At 46.5% G+C, this 18,206-nt stretch overlaps 1 protein-coding gene across 5 annotated transcripts; it reads left to right on the top strand.

Annotated features, from left to right (window-relative positions):
• Positions 1-12: 12 nt before the first annotated feature.
• On the top strand, positions 13-18,083 carry apc (APC regulator of WNT signaling pathway). 5 transcript variants are annotated; one of them, XM_053873972.1, is made up of 17 exons: positions 13-524; positions 601-714; positions 5,526-5,681; positions 6,765-6,834; positions 8,453-8,666; positions 8,902-9,010; positions 9,594-9,707; positions 9,838-9,900; positions 10,342-10,476; positions 10,609-10,786; positions 10,862-11,062; positions 11,129-11,224; positions 12,051-12,190; positions 12,259-12,336; positions 12,405-12,521; positions 12,583-12,797; positions 12,881-18,083. In XM_053873972.1, the coding sequence occupies exons 3-17, from the start codon at positions 5,547-5,549 to the stop codon at positions 17,790-17,792; spliced, it is 6,777 nt and encodes a 2,258-aa protein (XP_053729947.1). In that variant the 5' UTR covers positions 13-524; positions 601-714; positions 5,526-5,546; the 3' UTR covers positions 17,793-18,083. The 5 variants fall into 5 exon arrangements, with proteins under 5 accessions (XP_053729947.1, XP_053729949.1, XP_053729945.1 ...); XM_053873974.1 differs by having other exon boundaries at positions 601-709; XM_053873970.1 differs by having other exon boundaries at positions 491-714.
• The last annotated feature ends 123 nt before the right edge of the window (positions 18,084-18,206 follow it).

Genomic DNA, 18,206 nt, shown 5'->3' on the forward strand with positions numbered 1-18,206 from the left:
CTGCTCCAGTTGGATGGAGGCAGATCTAATGGTGGTCTTGTTCCACAGCTAACATTGGTCTAACATCATGAACTTTCTCATCAGGTACTGTTGAAATGAAAAACAGGACTACCATAGGATGAAAAATGGGATGAAAGAGACAAGACGTATGAGGGAGACGGGCAGGACGAGAGAGACAAGATGAGCAAGAAAGTGAAAGATGGTCCTAAAGAGAGAGGACCAAAGCGGGAGGAAATAAAGATGGAGACAAATAGGACAAAATATGACAAATGTTTTACAGGACAAAAAGAGAGACAGGAGTATGGAAAACGAGAGAGAATGAACGAAAGAGACAGGCAGGATGAAAGCAAGATGGACACAGAAAGAAAAAGAAAGGATGACCAAGAATGTGACGTGGAAGATAGACGGAGCCAAAGAGAGTCGGGACAGAGACAGAATGGAAGGTCGGGCGACAGGAGTGCAAAGATGAGGAGGCCAAGAACATGAGGAGAGACAGAGGGGGCGGGGCGAGGCAGACAGCGAAGGTAAGATGGCGGACGAAGAACAAAATAAAGTTCTGGACTTGTAAAACTATACTTTGCGTCTTCTCTACGACCATAGTCGTACCACACGTAGTTCCATGGTGTAGGCTAGTCATCGGGTGACTGGAGCCGGTGGCCTGATGTTTATGGGACCCTCTGACCGCTGAAAGGAACTTTTCTTGTCAACGGTAAGGTAAGCTAACACAGCTAGGCGTCTTGCTAACTGTTTGTTGCTGTCGCAGCTGCGGTGCTGGTTCGTCGCGGGGCCCGATCTAGTGGCGCTGCTTTTCGTGAAAGGTTCGGTGAATGTGCATTCCAGCCATGATAACAAAGGAGCTGTGTGTCAACAGCCTGGCGTCGCTGCCGGCTAGCGCTGCTAATGTCTCGGAATTCAAGCTAGACTCCTGTTCTTGAATTAATAGTTCTGGCGCTGCACTAAACTCTTGTCAAACTACTGGAGGACATCTTTACCTCACCGTTGTGTCAGCACTTGTACTGTCGTCGCATTACACTGCAGTGACATTTGTGCCACAGCTTTTGTGTGGTTAGCGTGTTTTGTTATACTGTAAATGAAGCACAATGACTAGCAGCGGGTACCACTGGTCCTGTGGCTGTGGAGGGTCGTACCAACAAGACGCCTCGTGTGCGGCCAAGGTTCAAATGTCTTTTGTCAAAAGCTGATGTAAAGTAAAATTGAGGGGAATGAAATCAAAGCAGTGAAAACCAGAATCAGTCACATTGGCTTAGTAATTGTACAGAAGTGCGAGTGTATCAGAGTCTGAGTTCAAAGGACTTGGAGCCTGGGGGTAAAAGTACTGTAGTCAGGAGACTGCGAGTCCTGCAGCGGATGCTTCATGGCCTCTTTTTCCGGAGGCAGCAGTGAGAGGGGTGAACAGGGTCCTTGAGGATGGCCACAGCCCTGTGGATACCTTGCTCACTGTAGATGTCTGTAAGCAAATGGAGAGCGGCCCCCTGCTCAGATGTCACCTATCGCGCTCCATACAGCTGCCAAACCAGGCGCTGGTGTAGTAGTCTGGGATGTTCTCCATCATGCCCTTGTAAAAGGTGGTCAGGTGGGGAGTCGCAGCTTCCTTAGTTTCCTGAGTGGATAAGGTCGCTGCTTGGCCTTCTTGGTGATGGTGGCAGTGTTTGTGGAGAATTATACAGTGGTTCCTGTGCTAGATGTAGACAGAGGAATTTGATGCTGCTGTGTCAGCTGCTGCACCTCCACCATGCCGTCTCATCCTCGTCTTTCATGTCTGACTGTTGTGTTGTCAGCAAACTCGATTCTCTTGTTGGTGGTGTGGGAGTCCGTACAGCGAACAAAACCCTGTAGGGGGCACCTAATGTTCAAGGTGATAAGGCTGGACGTTCTTGTTCCCATCCTGTTTGCAGTTGCATATTTCGGTGTCGATACTCATTGACCATAAGTTTTCCACAAGCTTTTGCGGGATGATGGCAGTAAAGGCTAAGATGAGATCAATGAGGTGTTCTTGGCATCCAGGTGGTACAGGATGGGGTGGAGTGTGACTGTGATTCCATCCTCTGTGCACCGATAACTATATTATAGGGAAACTGTAAGTGATAAAAGTTAGCAGGGAGGCAGGAGTGCTGCATTACTAGTAGGTAAAAGTATTTCACACAACCAACTCCAGGGGTAACCCTTTGTGTGATGTCGTAAGCTTTGTCTGTGTGAGTGTCTTTCTCACTCGCTGCAGTCCTTCCCAGGTGGCAACGACAAATTTTTGTGATGCCAATATCGTGAATATTTTTAATTTTCCATATAAGAATATATATATACAGTAACAATATATCGTTCGACCCTAATCTAGTCTCACACAAATAGAGTAGCCTTACATTTTAAAAAATTGTGATGGTCCGATCAGTCAACCACTATTCATGATCTGCCAATTTCCATGCGAAAGTATGTGATCGTTGTATGCCGTTCTATGCCTTTTATTGCCAATCAAACGCCTGTATCAGCCTTCAGTCTCGAGATGCCAAGTGTGTTATGTAGCACCCCATAGCAGTCTTATGGCAGCATTGAATAGGAGAGCAGCACAAAACCTCTCTTGTAAACATTTCAGCACCGTGGAATATAAATAGTACATCTTATCCCACAGTAGAGATTTGGACTCAGTCGAGAGGCTGCCGTAACACTGGTGGCTGGCTTGGTGCATGGACCGTTGGACAATATTAATCTATGAACAAATACTAGGGCTGCATCATTCTATGGTGTGACCAAAGTTTTGTGCTGTTTCTATAACACGTTTTACAGATTTAATGACCGTTTATATGGTGTTCGTCTGCTTGCTGACATGCGGAAGAGCTGATGACGTCAGTGGACCTTGATTTCTGCATCCGCGGAGCCGTTTGAGCTTTGGCAGTTGTTCACATACACAGTCGTTTTCACTTTAAAATAAGTTCAGACTCTGAACTCTGTTCCTGTGAAGCTGTGATGCTGACCATGTGTGTGAGGGTGACGAAGGTGATAGCCTTCCCCATAACGGTCCCAATTTCTAGTCTTTATGTATTTTAGGTCCAAGCTAATTCGCAGTACATTGAAAGACTTCGAAGTCTTTAATCTCAGCTTAATCTTTGTCGGCTCCCAGCCACAGCACAAAGAGTGAGCCACACTGCAGCTTATCAGTGGGAAGACACGAGTGACTCTCCTCATGCTCAGACGCATGACTCGATCTAATAAAACGAAGTCTTAAATCAATGAAATAAAATGTCTGGTTTGTATATCGCTCTTTGTGCCTCTCTTTTAAAACAAATTATTCATTGTTCTTTCTGTACACTTAATGATAACAACAATAATAACACAATGAGCATATACATGGATGTTTCACATCTTCCAAATATAGACTATAGGCTAATTATTATTGTCATTAGTTAATTTTATTTTTAATTCTATTAACAGCTCAAAGTTGTTTAAGAAGCAAAGCTCCATTCCCAGATTTGTTCGCAATCAGTTCTCATATTGAATAACAGAGGAAATTATAGCATTTAAAATTTATTTTTTGTCTGATTCATCGATATAGTAAAAAAAAATCAACTGATGATTTGATTCTTAAAATAATCATTAGTTGCAGCCCTATAATATATAAACAATTCTTCCCTGGAAGCCAGGCATACATATTATGAAATCATGCATACATTCATATGAATAACATATATTTAACTATTGATCCGTAATAAGAAAAAACGTTAATCACCATATAATGTGTTATTATGTAGTATAATTGTAGCATTTTGCGCATAAATTAATCATATACATGTTGTTGGGCTTCACACTTCTGCCCAGTGTCACTCATTTAGTTTTTCATTAGATATGTAATTTCATAGGCCTTTTTGTATTATTGCTACTACATCCGGTTTGTTTAATTTTGCTGAATTTAGCAGATAGATGAAGCAGCATTTTGACAGTGTTCGAGAAGTGCTGTATAAATAAATTATAATGTTGTCTTCTCTATTTGTATATCTCTTAGATATAATGAATATTGACCGTCTATTTAGTTGTAAACAGTTGTAAATTTGTTTTCAGGATGAGATTTTTCCTGTTGGCAGGATTTCCTGTTTTTCTCATTTCCTTCCTCGTCCTGCACTGATGTCAAGTTTATTTTTTTTTCAATACACAACCAACAATAGAGACAATAAGAAAGGAAACAGAGCTAAAACTGGTTTATTACTGTTAGAACATGCCAGTTCATTCACCTGCACAGTCTGCGTGTTCATATTTTTTTTAAAAAGGTGGACGTTTTCCCCTCTGTTCATTGTTTCAGCAAATCCTGTGAGGATGACACAAATTTGTAGAGAATCAATCAAGAAGTCCATAATCCATTAATGCACACAAATACATACACACTATATTTATATGAATGATTCACATGAGTCATTCATGTGATTTTCACCTCTACTTTCAATCGCCCAAGTTTCTGAAGAAACTGAAATCACATGTTGTGGTTCACCAGACGAATTCAAATGTTCAACAACAAAGTTGCTCCTGTGAATTGAACAGCAATTCAAACAACATGTTTGAGTCATAAATAAAAATAAACAAAAAATTAAAGTAATTCCACTGACATTACTGGTACTTTAACTGGTACTCCTGTGTGCGCGTGTGTTTGTGTGTGTCAGCCTGCAGTATCACCAGTGCATCCTGGGAGAAGGAGGGGTGACCCCTCCCTTCAGCCCTTCTCTCTCTGAGCTGTGATTGGCTTCCGTGAGTCAGCTGATCAGTCAGACTCAGAGAGGAGCTGATGGAGGAGACAGCGATGGGGTGAGCCTCCATTTTCTCTCTTTCTGTTCCTCTACCGGCCTCCAGCTCTTCCCTAAGCCGCCTCTCTCTGAGGCATCTGAGGAGCAGTCTGCATGTATCCAGAGGAGCTGCTGGAAGGGGTCAGAGGGACTCAGGGTCTGGCTGGTTTCTGCTATTGTCTGTCGTTCTGGTATCTGTTGGGATGAAGGGGGGGAGGGGTGGGAGGCAGAGATGATGGAGAAATGATGGAGATGGTTTGCTCTGGTCTCAAGTGTAGGTCTGACAATGATTTATCTGCATTATATTTGGGTTTAGGCATTTTTGTCTGTATCTGGGTCTTGGTCTGATTCTGATCTTTTTGTAGTCCTGGTTGGTAGCGTATATTTGGTCAAGGGCTGGTTCTGGTCATTGGTTTATATTAGATAGAGGCCTGGTATTGGTCTTTTTTTTCAGAACTGAGGAAGTTCTTTTGTGACCTGATTTTGTTCAGGTCCATGATCAATCCTTTCTCTGTCCACGAGAGAATCACATTGTCACTTAAGTGTGCTGCTCCAAGTGGTGGAGTGGGCCCCTTTCACGTATGTACTGGAGAAAGTCTCCACATAAGACCTAAAGCACTACTCTGCCACACATTGGCATGAAGACTTGGATATCAAATCATGAGCTAATGTGTTTCCTGTACAGAGCCTCTGCTCAGGTCCAGGTCCTGCTACCAGACTGACGTGATCACTGTGTCTACTCAGGTCAGTTTTGTGTTCTCCATTATGGCGGCCGCATCATACGATCAGCTGTTGAGGCAGGTGGAGGTGCTGAAGATGGAAAACTCAAACCTGCGACAGGAGCTGCAAGACAACTCGAACCACCTTACTAAACTGGAGACTGAAGCATCCAATATGAAGGTCTGTAATGTCACAAATCAGTTCTGTCATAATTTTACAGAGAGCTTGAGTGGCCATATGTGCATATCTCATGGTTGCATTATTTGTTTCATATTCATAAACATGAACGTTTGGTCATTGTACAGTCTGGATGTCTTACTTGCATACTGTAACCTCAGAATCACAAGAAATGTATATTTACATGTTTTGGTTGCAGGTGGATATATGGATTGTGAAACAACTAGCACATTCTATTTGAATGTGAACGGGGTGGAGGTGTGGAGGAACACCTACCCAAGTAATATAGGACCTCTGATTCTACTTCAGAAGGCTCTCAGAATAATATGTGAGGTTGAGTTTATGATTACAGAGCACACATGAATGAACTGTTTGTTGAAGCAAGATTAGTGAAGTGACCTGAGCTGGTAGAGGGACAAACACTGCTGGTCATGTTCATGTTTGGAATCTGCCTCAAATCAATACATAGTGATTTTGTGTTTAATTCTGGTCAAATACAGGCTAGACCGCACAGGATCTGACAACCACGACCATGGTGTTCAACCCATGTGACTTTTAGTATAACAAGATGTCTTTGATTCAAGTGTAAGACGATATTGATGCATTGTGACAAGCCTCTGAAGCAATGCATAAATGTGGTGTATGAAATGATCATATTCGCCAACAAAGTTGAATTACTACAGTAATGTCTAATCTAATCCAAATACCTTTAAAACTAGTTCCTAGTGAATCAAAGTCACCGTGGTGCTGCACAATGACACAACCGGAAACAAGGCTTTGTGACATCCGCAGAGGTAGATCCTGTCGGTGCACCATTATCATGCAATCCAAAGAACTCTTCTGCTTCAGTATTGGAGGAGAAATGCCGTACCGTTGCATAACAACTATTGGTGTCAGTGAGCATGTAAGCCGGTTCTTCTAACCAGAAGATATAGACCGTCTCCAAATTTAAAGGGTGTCCAAAAACATTTTTCTGCCACTACAATCTTTACTTGTGTTTACAATGCAGAATTTTTAAGTCAGTAGATCAGTGTGACTTGATTTGTACCGTATTAAACTAAGATTTGTGTGAACATCTTCTTACAGGAAGTTCTGAAACAACTGCAGGGAAACATGGAGGAAGAATCTGGAGACGCATTAAAGGACAGACTTAAAGGTGAGAAAACAGACTCGATTAAAGAGTCTAGTACCAAGGCCGACAGACTTCATCATTCAAAGGCTGGGCTTGTTTCTCACCAAATTAAAAGCCACTCTGAGCCACAAAATGAACCACTGCTTGGTGACGTATAAGTTAAGATAACACCATGTGAAATGTCACTTTTCAAGTGGATGTAAATAGCAAATGTTTTTAATCCGTTTTAACAACTGAAAAACAACTTATGAGAAAAAAACAATATTGGTTGTTCTAGGTTTGTTATGTACAGTATTTTCGAATTGAATGAATACATTCAACATTCAATTTTATTAATGTATTCATTGAATTTAAAATACTCTCACAAACTAAAGACATCTGTTATTCAACATCTAAGGTGTTTATTAGTCACATTCACAAAATACATCAGGCCTCCAGAGTGTGACCATTTTTTGAATTTATATTTGAAATCTTGATGGTGGTCGCGTATCTCAGCAACTTGGTGCAAGTCTGCAGAGCAGCATGTCTGCGTCAGCTGCAGGAACACCGTTTTGATAGAACATGTTAGGCTTGTCCAAAGCAAGACAGTTCATCAGCACTAATGACTGGGAATCGGCTAAACTCTTTTATTCCGTCTGTTGAATGCTTGTGCACATTAGCCATGGACGTTAGTCGCCAGTCAGAGCATTTTGCTGGCTATATCAACACGATACTAAACACAATAAAAGGAGTAGCTGACACGTTTGTTAGCTTCTCAAAAATACGGTCCCCACATTTGATAACACACCAAAGACAAAGAAGAAAGAAAAACACAAAGAATGACTTACTAGTCCATGGTGCTTGTTTACAGGTATCTTGTGATACGAGGTATCACATATTGTAATAATACCCATCATTTTAAGGGGGAAATGAATAGTACAATATATCAGCATGAAAACATCTTTGTTGTGAAGTCAGTCCAGTTTGACTTTCAGTTCAATTTTGCAGCCCAACAGAGGAATGAATTGCTCCCGACAAAATAACTCTAATGTGCAAAAAGAAAACACATTTTATATATATATATATATATATACCGGGGTATTGCGGTATCGCAATATTTGAGCCTATTAATATTTTCTTACACCCCTGCAAGACCAGTACAAACACTGTCATTTCAGCATCTGAACTCTTCATTCGTTCTCGGTTCTCTGTTAGATTCATGGTTTCTCTTCTTAGGCTGCCTTTGCCATGATTGCTGCTGAGTTAGCTCAGCATCAGTGCCGTAAACTGATTTGGTAGTCATGTGGGTGGGTGTTGCTACCTCGCACTCAGGACATGCTCCTGGTCTGGTCACCCAGGGAAGGTTACGTTGTCTAGAGATTCCTCGTACAACGGAGATCTAGGGAGACATGTGTCCATTCAAATCCTGTGATCAAAAAAAGGTAAAAATAATAAATGTATGTATAAATCTTGCGTTTTGACGCATTAAGGGCCTGATATTAAAATGTCTTGTTATCAAGTGTATTGGTTAGTTTAATTATTCCTCTCACATGGGTAAAATAGTTCTGCTGAATTTCCATATCAAGGTTGCATGACACCACCTTTTGAATCTACTTTACGCTTGGTCTGGGGTGCATAACTTAAGTGTACAATCTCTTTACAGATTTGACCCTTGATCCTGCAACTTTGAGATCCCGGTCAAGACCTCCTGTACCTCCTTCATCCTCATCCAGTTCGTCCTCGTCTGGTCTTGGAACTCCTGCAGGTGCAACTGGAAGTGCTCCTTCCACCACTGTTGCTGCGCCCAGAAGAGGAGTCTTATCAGTCAACCGAGAAGGTGGACATGACCGTTGCCTTGAGGAGCTCGAGAAGGAACGGTACTATTGCTACTCATCACTACAACTGTGTCTTTAAACTACATCTTAATATATGTGATTGCGAGTACATTACTCTGAATCTCCATCGCAAACTCCTGCCTGGTATTTAGGATTAGAACTCCTGGTCAGCATATCTAGTGCGCCAGCCTTCTCCTGTACTCGTCACCAGAAACCTGGCTGACCTTCAGCGTTACAACAGACCAGTAACTCTGCTATTTCTGTTGCGGTGCTGTAGCTCACTCTTATTGGAGGAATTGGAAAAGGAGGAGAAGGAGAAGGACTGGTACTACGCTCAGCTCCAGAACCTGACCAAGAGGATCGACAGCCTGCCACTCACCGAAAATGTAAACTTACAAACATGCACACTCAGCCATCTCCATTTTGCAAGGCGAGAAATGCTTCTGAAGTCTAAAATAAAGTTCAATCAGTAGTTGAAATAACAGGTGCACAATGCCCTTTGTGCGCCCAATTTGTAGGCAGGTTTCTGTGGGACTCAAACTTGTATGTAGAATTTTCTTCGAATTATTGCATTGTAATATATTTAAGTAATGTAACCTGTAACACACCGTAAGTCACTCACTTAAACCACTGACTAGTAATACTGTACAACTGGGTACAAGGTCCTGCAGCTTCTGTGCTGGTTGATGGACCTCAATGTTCTGTACAGGGGAACAGCCAGGTCGGATGGTGCTAAAGGTCACAAACCTCTAGGAGGACTCCTTGATCTGTAGTGTTAGAAGTTTTCTAGACACAAGCTGGAGGGGCTTATGCCTGAACTTGGACACTGAGTGGAACTCAGAAATAGAACAGGAAGAGCAGGGGCACACGGTGTCCTTATTTTGCTGGTAATTGCCTCACATGATCGTTGTTGGTGAACCGTGGCCAGTTGTTCGTCCGCTGCTGCTGACACTTTTCTTCTTGTTGTAGTTCACTCTACAGACTGACATGAGTCGGCGTCAGTTGGAGTTTGAGGCAAGACAAATCCGCTCAGCGATGGAGGAGCAACTGGGATCATGTCAGGAGATGGAGCGCAGAGCACAGGTGAGTCAGACAAGTTCAGACTGTCCTGGCTCTAGCCCATTGCTCTTAGTAGTTTGATAGCTGCCTTCCTTTGTTCCGACCCAGAGGTGTTGTAATGTGCTTTCCATTGGCTCATACGTTTGTATTTCAGACTCGAGTATCTCGGATACAGCAGATCGAGAAAGACATCCAGAACTTCGGTGCTCGGCTGCAGGTAATAAATCTCCCCTTGTCATCAAGGTCCCCGGAGGGGGGCTGTTGGTAACAAATTATGGCGGCTGATGCTTCTGTCTCGAAGTCATCTAATTCTTCAGAGATTGAAAAATGTGTAATTTGGAATGAGAAGGGTTGTGATAAGTTCTCCCTGAAATGTGTATGATGTCATGATAGCACTCAAAGATTGTGCAGGCAGTGTGTCTAAATGTGGGGAATTATTTATTTGTGTAATGTCTGGTTTAAGTTTTTGTTAAGTCTGGTTAAGGCCACCTTGCTTGCAAAAGGTCACTTTTGCATTGATAGAGCAGCAAGTGTTACAAAAATGGCTCTTTTTGTTTGATTTTTTTTTTAAATTCTTTTTAGGTTTCGTCTAGCTAACGCTGTAGAGCTCTCTGAATAGCAGAAATATACCTTTTTAAATTCGGTTCTAACCCTGCAGGTGGAACCAGTTCAGGCTCAAAGTGATGGCACTGGACTGTGCACTAGTCTTCCTAGTTCGAGCAGCATTCTTGATTCTGCCAGTGAGAGCAGCTACTCTGTTCCCCGAAGAATCACCAGCCACCTGGGAACCAAGGTTGGTCTATCTAGGTTGTTCCATTTGTGTTTGAACCCTAAGACCCAGAAAGAGACAAAGAAGCTTGAACGAGTTTGTACTCATGTACTGGTTCTCAGGATGCTTCCTAATGCTTTCTTTCTGCCCCTCCAGGTGGAGATGGTGTACAGTCTCTTATCCATGCTTGGGACTCATGACAAGGATGATATGTCTCGCACACTGCTGGCCATGTCCAGTTCACAGGACTCGTGCATTGCCATGCGTCAGTCCGGCTGTCTCCCGCTGCTCATCCAGCTGCTACATGGCAACGACAAAGACTCACTGTTACTAGGTCCCCACATGTTCTACCCTGATGAAAGGTTCTCATATCCCATTTAGCTCATGTTGCTTTCCCCTCTGTGAAAAGGTAATTCTCGTGGCAGCAAAGAAGCACGAGCTCGGGCGTCTGCTGCTTTACACAACATTGTGCACAGTCAACCAGATGACAAGCGAGGCAGACGAGAAATCAGGGTGCTCCACCTGCTGGAACAAGTGCGCCACTACTGCGAGGCCTGCTGGAGCTGGCAGGAAAATCATGAGCGTGGCATAGACCAGGAGGACAACCCCAGTGAGTGGTGTCAGGAGACATTCCTTCACAGTACAGTGATGTTGAACAAAGTGCCCCATGTTGCAGTGCCGTCGCCGGTGGACCACCAGATCTGTCCCGCTGTTTGCGTCCTGATGAAGCTTTCCTTCGATGAGGAACACCGACATGCGATGAACGAGCTGGGTGAGTGCTACTTCTAGACTAGACTGCTCAGGGTTTTCCACAAAAACTCCATTAGTCAAGGTGGTCTGTGATGTGGTCTGATGGGGTGGGTGAGGCCTGCGGTTGAAGTGTAACAACACTGTAGAACAGGGGTCGGGAGCCATTTTGACTGTGAGAACCAAAAACCCACATATTTTATCATGTAATTTCATGAGATAGATAGATGTGAGGTAGTTTGAACCTGAAATTATTTATTTTACCCTCGTACCTTGGGCTGCTCCTTGAGGAGTGACTACGTGAAAATTTTTTCCAACCAATTTAAGTCGTAGTGACTTGACTGTTCTTGACGTAGAACAACTGGTGGATTTGTGTGTATTTGGGTATGAATTGAATATGAAATGCGAGCCAACATGCCTACAGATTAATGGTCTTTTTTAAATGAACTCTCGGGTATACCTGTGTATTAAAACAAAGTGGGAACATTAAAACATTCAGAAAAGACAACAAGCATCACAGTGGACTTGATTGTGGCGCGTTTTTAACAGAAAAATCCCAAAAGAAACGGCATAATAAGGGTAGGTCTGTTGCTCGCAGAGCTTGTCATTCTTTCAGGCGGACACATGAAAAGATGAACCGGATGAGATAGCTGCAGGTTGGCCATTTATTTTTCATGAGTTAAAACCAACCTTTTTATTGTCATTGTCAATATAATAATCATGGGGTTGGGAAGGCTGTGGTTCCTGTTTGTATCATAAAAATAGACTGAAAAGTGAGTCAGCCAGATGGGCTACAGTATGTGTAAGCCTGAGACTGACAACTGTACTCTCACATGACTTCTGTGGGTCAGGTGGTCTGCAAGCGGTGGCTGAGCTTCTCCAAGTTGACTGTGAGATGTTTGGACTCAGCAGTGACCACTACAGCATTACACTGCGCCGCTACTCGGGCATGGCACTCACAAATCTCACATTTGGAGATGTGGCTAACAAGGTAAGAATACATTGCTAAGATTGATCAAGGTTGGCATGTAACCCATCACAAACGTACCTCCATTTCAGGCGACGCTGTGCTCCATGAAGGGCTGCATGAGAGCCATGGTGGCCCAGCTCAAGTCGGAGAGCGAGGATTTGCAACAGGTGTGTGAAGCAAAGCCCAGTGCTGCATTTGACCTTTTTTCTCTTACTCATTTCCTTGTTGTGTCCAGGTAATCGCTAGTGTTCTCAGAAATCTGTCGTGGCGCGCTGATGTCAACAGTAAGAAGACGCTTCGTGAGGTTGGCAGCGTTGGGGCACTCATGGGCTGTGCTCTGGAGGTCCAGAAGGTAAGTCGACAAGGTTCTGGATAGTCTTGGAATCTTTTTCCTCATTCAATCCGCCCGTCAGGAGTCGACGTTGAAGTCTGTACTGAGCGCACTTTGGAACCTGTCAGCCCACTGCACGGAGAATAAGGCTGACATCTGTGTGGTGGAGGGAGCGCTGGCGTTCCTTGTGGCGACGCTGAGTCATCGCAGCCACACCAATACCCTTGCCATAATCGAGAGCGGTGGTGGTATACTACGCAATGTGTCCAGTCTCATCGCCACAAACGAAGCGCACAGGTGTAGCAACATTTTGATGTTAAACGGCTTCCTATGATGCCACTGAATGGGGTGCTGATGCTCTTTATGTCCGTGTTTAACAGGCAGATCCTAAGAGAACACGGTTGCCTCCCCACGCTCCTGCAGCACCTGAAGTCTCATAGTCTAACCATAGTGTCCAATGCCTGCGGTACACTCTGGAACTTGTCGGCACGCGACGCCAAGGACCAGGAAGCCTTGTGGGAGCTAGGTGCCGTGGGAATGCTGCGGAATTTAATCCACTCCCGCCACAAGATGATTGCCATGGGCAGCGCTGCAGCATTACGTAACCTAATGGCCAATCGACCAGCTCGCTACAAGGACGCCAATGTTGTGTCACCTGGTGTTGGTGCGCCGTCACTGCATGCCCGTAAACAGAAGGCATTGATTGAGGAGTTGGATGCACAACAGCTTTCTGAGACCTTCGACAACATCGACAACCTCAGCCCCAAGGCTGCTGGCAGAAAGGGGCGAGGCTGCGCTAGTGGTGGAATGCCTGCCACGCGCTCATATACTAATACACCAGTGCTGTCAAGCCCAAAACATGCAGAAGTGCCAAAGCGAAGTGAGCAGGCAGTGGCTTATGCGCGTCCCAGTGTGCGAGCCTCCAGCGACAGCCTGAACAGTGTGACTAGTGCGGATGGCTACGGGAATCGAGGCAAAAACAAGCCGTCCACCGAACCAGTTTACTCACCAGAAGAGAGTCGTTGCTGCGTCTACAGAAAGTATCCCGCAGACCTCGCCCACAAGATTCGCAGCGCAAACCACATGGCTGATGATGACGGGGCAGAGCTAGACACACCCATCAACTACAGCCTTAAGTACTCTGATGAACAGCTAAATTCTGGGAGACAGAGCCCCAGTCACCGTGACGAGGAGGATGAGCAGGAGGTCCGGTTGAGGCTAAGAAACGGAGGGGCTGATTCAGCCACAAATCACGTCCCAAGTGGTTCACAATCTCACTATGCTGCCACGGCAACAACAGCCTACAGCACAGAGGCACACCATGAGCAGCCTATTGACTACAGCCTTAAGTATGACTCCAGTCACAAACCTTTGTTTAAAACTGAGGAAAACACGCCCCCCACCTTTGCTTCCCCAGTGCCCTCATCTGCCAGCAAGTCCCGCCCCGCGCCTCCCCCAACCAATCGAGGTATGCCAAAGAGCAACCAGGAGTCGACTCAGACATACTGTGTGGAGGACACTCCCATCTGCTTCTCCAGAGGTAGTTCACTGTCACCTCTTTCTTCGTCCGAAGAGGAGGATGGAATTGGCAGAAAAAGGAGAGGTGCTGCCTCGAGTCGAGGTGGGAATGACTACCCAACACTTCCTGTCACTGAGAAAGATTCCCGGCAGCAGAAGGAGGTGGAAAGTCAAACCGCTACTGCTGCCCAATCATCACGGGGTCGACGAACTCACCACCATCATGGGCACACACACCACCACCACCATGTAACCACGCCTGGCAGTCGCACCCCAAAGAGCCCGCCAGAGCAGCCTTATGCTCAGGAGACGCCACTGATGTTCAGTCGCTGTACTTCTGTAAGCTCTTTGGACAGCTTTAGCACCTCCTCCATAGCGTCATCCGTCCGCTCAAGTGAGCCCTGCAGCGGTGAGCCCAGCGGAGTGGTCAGTCCTAGTGACCTGCCAGACAGCCCTGGCCAAACCATGCCTCCAAGTCGTGCAAAGACTCCTCCTTTGCCACCGCCTGACCTTAAGATGAATCTAGAGACGCCAGTTAAGGTGGAGGAGCAACGGCAGGAGGAGGCGGAGGAGAGTAGTGCTGATGTAATATTGCATTTTGCTACTGAGAGCACACCGCACGGCTTTTCTAGAGCCTCTAGTTTGAGTGCAATCACTATGGATGAGCCCTTTATTAGTGCTGAAAAAAAGAATGTGGAAGGTGGCAAAGATGACTCCAGGAAGGAGGTTTCGAACAAAGAATTATTGGACGATTCTGATGATGATGATGACAATGAAATCCTGGAAGCGTGTATCCATATGGCTATGCCCAAGTCATCGCAGAAACACAAGAAACAGCAGCAAGCCGTGCCCCGAAAACCGAGTCAACTGCCAGTTTACAAGTTATTTCCGCCGCAGAGTCGCAGTCAATCTCAGAGCAGGAAGGAAGCTCCGCCCCTGGAAGAGACGCCACGGGTTTATTGCGTGGAAGATACGCCGCTCAACTTTTCTACAGCAACCTCCCTCAGTGACCTCACCATTGAATCTCCACCCAACGAAGTGGCAGTAGTTTCATCAGTTGGTTCTGTAGCATTGAGGGGGCAGGTTGGGAACCCAGAAGGAGAGAATGGTGATGATATTCTGGCTGAGTGCATTAGTGCTGCAATGCCGAAACCCAAAGCACGTAAACCAAGCAAATCCTCTGATGAAGTCCTGCAACCTCCACAACCCTCTCCTTCTCTTCCCCCACTGGTCGCTCCCCAGTTAGGTCCACAGAAGAAGAAGCCAACTTCCCCCGTGAAGCCAATGCCACAGCGGCCAGGCTATGGCGCTGTGGTGAAAATGAAACCAGGTTTTGCCTTCGACTCCCCACATCACTATACCCCCATTGAAGGCACTCCCTGTTGCTTCTCTCGCAACGACTCGCTCAGCTCATTGGACTTTGACGAAGACGAGGCTTGTGAGGGTCGAGGCGGGCACAAAGATGAAGAGGGAAGGAAAGCGAAAGAAGACAAAAAAAAGCAGCAGTTGGCAGCTGTTTCACCAAGAACCAAGCACGTGGGTAGCCACCCGCCTGTGGATGAGCAGCAAAAGTTTTCCATCGAAGACACACCTGTTTGCTTCTCCCGAAATTCCTCTCTCAGTTCACTGAGTGACATTGACCAGGAGAACAATAACAAGGAGTTTGCTCCACCCCCACTCAAGTTGGAGGTCAAAGTGGAAGACCCAGAACAGAAAATGCGCCCGCCCAACCAGACAGATCCCAAACAGCGGCCCACTGGAGTCTACGCGCCCAAGGCTTTTCACGTTGAAGATACCCCCGTGTGCTTCTCCAGAAACTCCTCCCTCAGCTCACTGAGCATTGACTCGGAAGATGACCTCCTGCAGGAGTGCATCAGCTCTGCCATGCCCAAGAAGAAAAAGAAGGCAACCTCTCACTCGACAGTTCCTACCGTTCATCCTGTGCCCACGACGCATGTGGTGGCCACAAATTCCCCCTCTGTGATCCAGACCCCAACGGCCTCTGCTGTTCCCCCCCTCGCTGGCTCTACATCTCCTGCTGTCTCTGACCCCCAACCTGTTTCACCGTCTGTTCCTGCCCTTCCTCTAGTTGCGTCTGCCCCACCAAATGTCTCCATGTGTCCCCCTGTCCCAATGACACTCACAGATGACAGTATTCTGGCTGAAAAGGAGCTGCTGGAGGAGACACAGAGCCCAACCTCCCCAGATTCTGAGTCATTTGATTGGAAGGCAATCCAGGAGGGAGCTAACTCTATCGTCAGCAGCCTTCATGCTGCTGCTGCTGCCTGTTCGCTGTCTCGGCAACCTTCCTCAGACTCGGACTCAGTGTTGTCGCTTATGTCAGTGGGCTCCCCATTTCGCCTCCCGCCTACAAGTCAGGAGGTGGATGAGGTTGAGAAGAAGGAGGAAGGCCCCAAGAAAGGAGCCAAAATCCTGAAGCCATCAGAGCGCAGCACTCTGGAAATGCGCAAGAAGAAGGAGGAAGAGGATGAAGAGGAGTGCAAATCTGTTCGTGGCGGGAAAAAGGTGTACAGAAGTCTCATCACAGGCAAGCCTCGGACGGAGTCTGCAGCCAGAGGGCGGAGCAAACCAAGGCCAGCCGCTGGCCCGAAAGCTCCTGGAAGCAGTGATGGAGGGGGTGGCTCCTCGCGGGAGTCCACTCCGTCTCGCTCTTCCACAACCTTTCAGAAGGGTGTAAAGTTGTCCCAACTCCCACGCTCTGCATCTCCAGGAAGTGGCTCTTCCTCATCATCTGCCAGAACCAACAAACACAACCAGAGAAGCCCAGCTGCAGGACTGGCCCGCAGTGAGTCGGCGTCCAAGATTGCCACGCCTCCAAAAAAGCAGAAGGCAGAGCCTGAAAAGCCGACACTTACTCGGCAGTCAACCTTCATCAAGGAGACCCCCAGCCCGACGCTTAAGAGGAAGCTGGAGGACTCAACAGGAACCTCACCAGCACCAGAGCCACTATCTAGCCCAGACGCTTCTCTGCCAGTGATGACTAGTAAACACCAGGTCAACCGATCCCACTCTGAAAGCCCTTCACGGCCACAGGAGGCGACGTCGCGTTTCAGCCGCACTGGCACATGGAAGCGGGAAAACAGCAGTGGAGGACATGTTGGCAAACACTCCACATCGTTACCTCGTGTAGGTACATGGAAAAGGACAGGAAGTTCTTCCTCTGTGCTTTCAGCATCTTCTGAGTCGAGTGAGAAGGGCCGGAGTGAGGAAGACTCCACGGGCAGGTCTAAAGGAACTTGGAAGAAGACAAAGGCTAGCGCCGAGGTCGGGCGAAGCTCTGAGGATGTGTGGGTGCGCCTGGAAGACTGTCCTGTCAACAACCCTCGTTCTGCATCTTCTTGCTCTATCCAGTCCCCCACTGCTACAATTGCCCCACCTGTTATTGACAGCCCCGCCTCCGGCAAGGTATCGTCCTCCACCTCCTCTTCCTCCTCCAACCTAAACCTCCGACGAAGCTGCGAGAGTTTGGACAAACCACTACCCACAGAGCGCCAGCAGCAGCAGCAGCGTCCCCCACAGGCTCAGCGCGGTGCAACTGTGGCTGCCCGTGTGAGCCCCTTCAACTACACACCCAGTCCCCGTAAAAGCGGAGCTGAAGCCTCCCCTCCTGTAGGTGTCACCACACCTGCCACCCCATCGTCCGCTGCGTCAGGCCGCCCCTCACTCATTCCCACCCCTGTCACAAAGAAGCGCGATCCGAAACCAGGAGAGGGCGGTGGTGAGCGGGGCTCCTACATCGTCACCTCTGTGTGATGTCCTGTAAATATGAGGTGTACAGAAAGTGTCGTTCTAGCCCCTCCACTACCACCACAAAAATGAGACGTCATGTTTTTATATCGATTGTGTAGCGCTTAGCTCCGCCCCCTGTCTGTGCATGCCCTCCCCCAACAAAGACAGCTGCCACGGTAACATTAAGTGATGCTGTGATGATCCTGATGAAACACTGTTAACTTATTTCTCACTTTTTATTTTTGCTGCTGAAGGACTAAGAATAAAGGCAGGCATTTGATCTGAATGAGTGTCTGTCATTCATTTCAAGGGCCATTATGTGATGCATCTTTTCTCCAGAGATTTCGCCACATTGGGCAGATGATCAGGTCACAGAGATGCAGCCAGTCAAACATTATAACTTCGCTGAAGGCCTCAGGCCGACTGGCCAACTTGCTG

Source organism: Synchiropus splendidus, chromosome 8 (assembly GCF_027744825.2).
Source record: "Synchiropus splendidus isolate RoL2022-P1 chromosome 8, RoL_Sspl_1.0, whole genome shotgun sequence".
NCBI lineage: Eukaryota > Metazoa > Chordata > Actinopteri > Syngnathiformes > Callionymidae > Synchiropus > Synchiropus splendidus.

Bases quoted from the DNA above. Each gene is read 5' to 3' on its own strand.
- apc (XM_053873972.1), top strand. From the start codon at position 5,547: ATGGCGGCCGCATCATACGATCAGCTGTTGAGGCAGGTGGAGGTGCTG. The intron at 5,682-6,764 runs GTCTGTAATGTC...ATCTTCTTACAG, and splicing joins CTGAAGCATCCAATATGAAG to GAAGTTCTGAAACAACTGCA. The intron at 12,337-12,404 runs GTGTGTGAAGCA...TGTTGTGTCCAG, and splicing joins AGAGCGAGGATTTGCAACAG to GTAATCGCTAGTGTTCTCAG.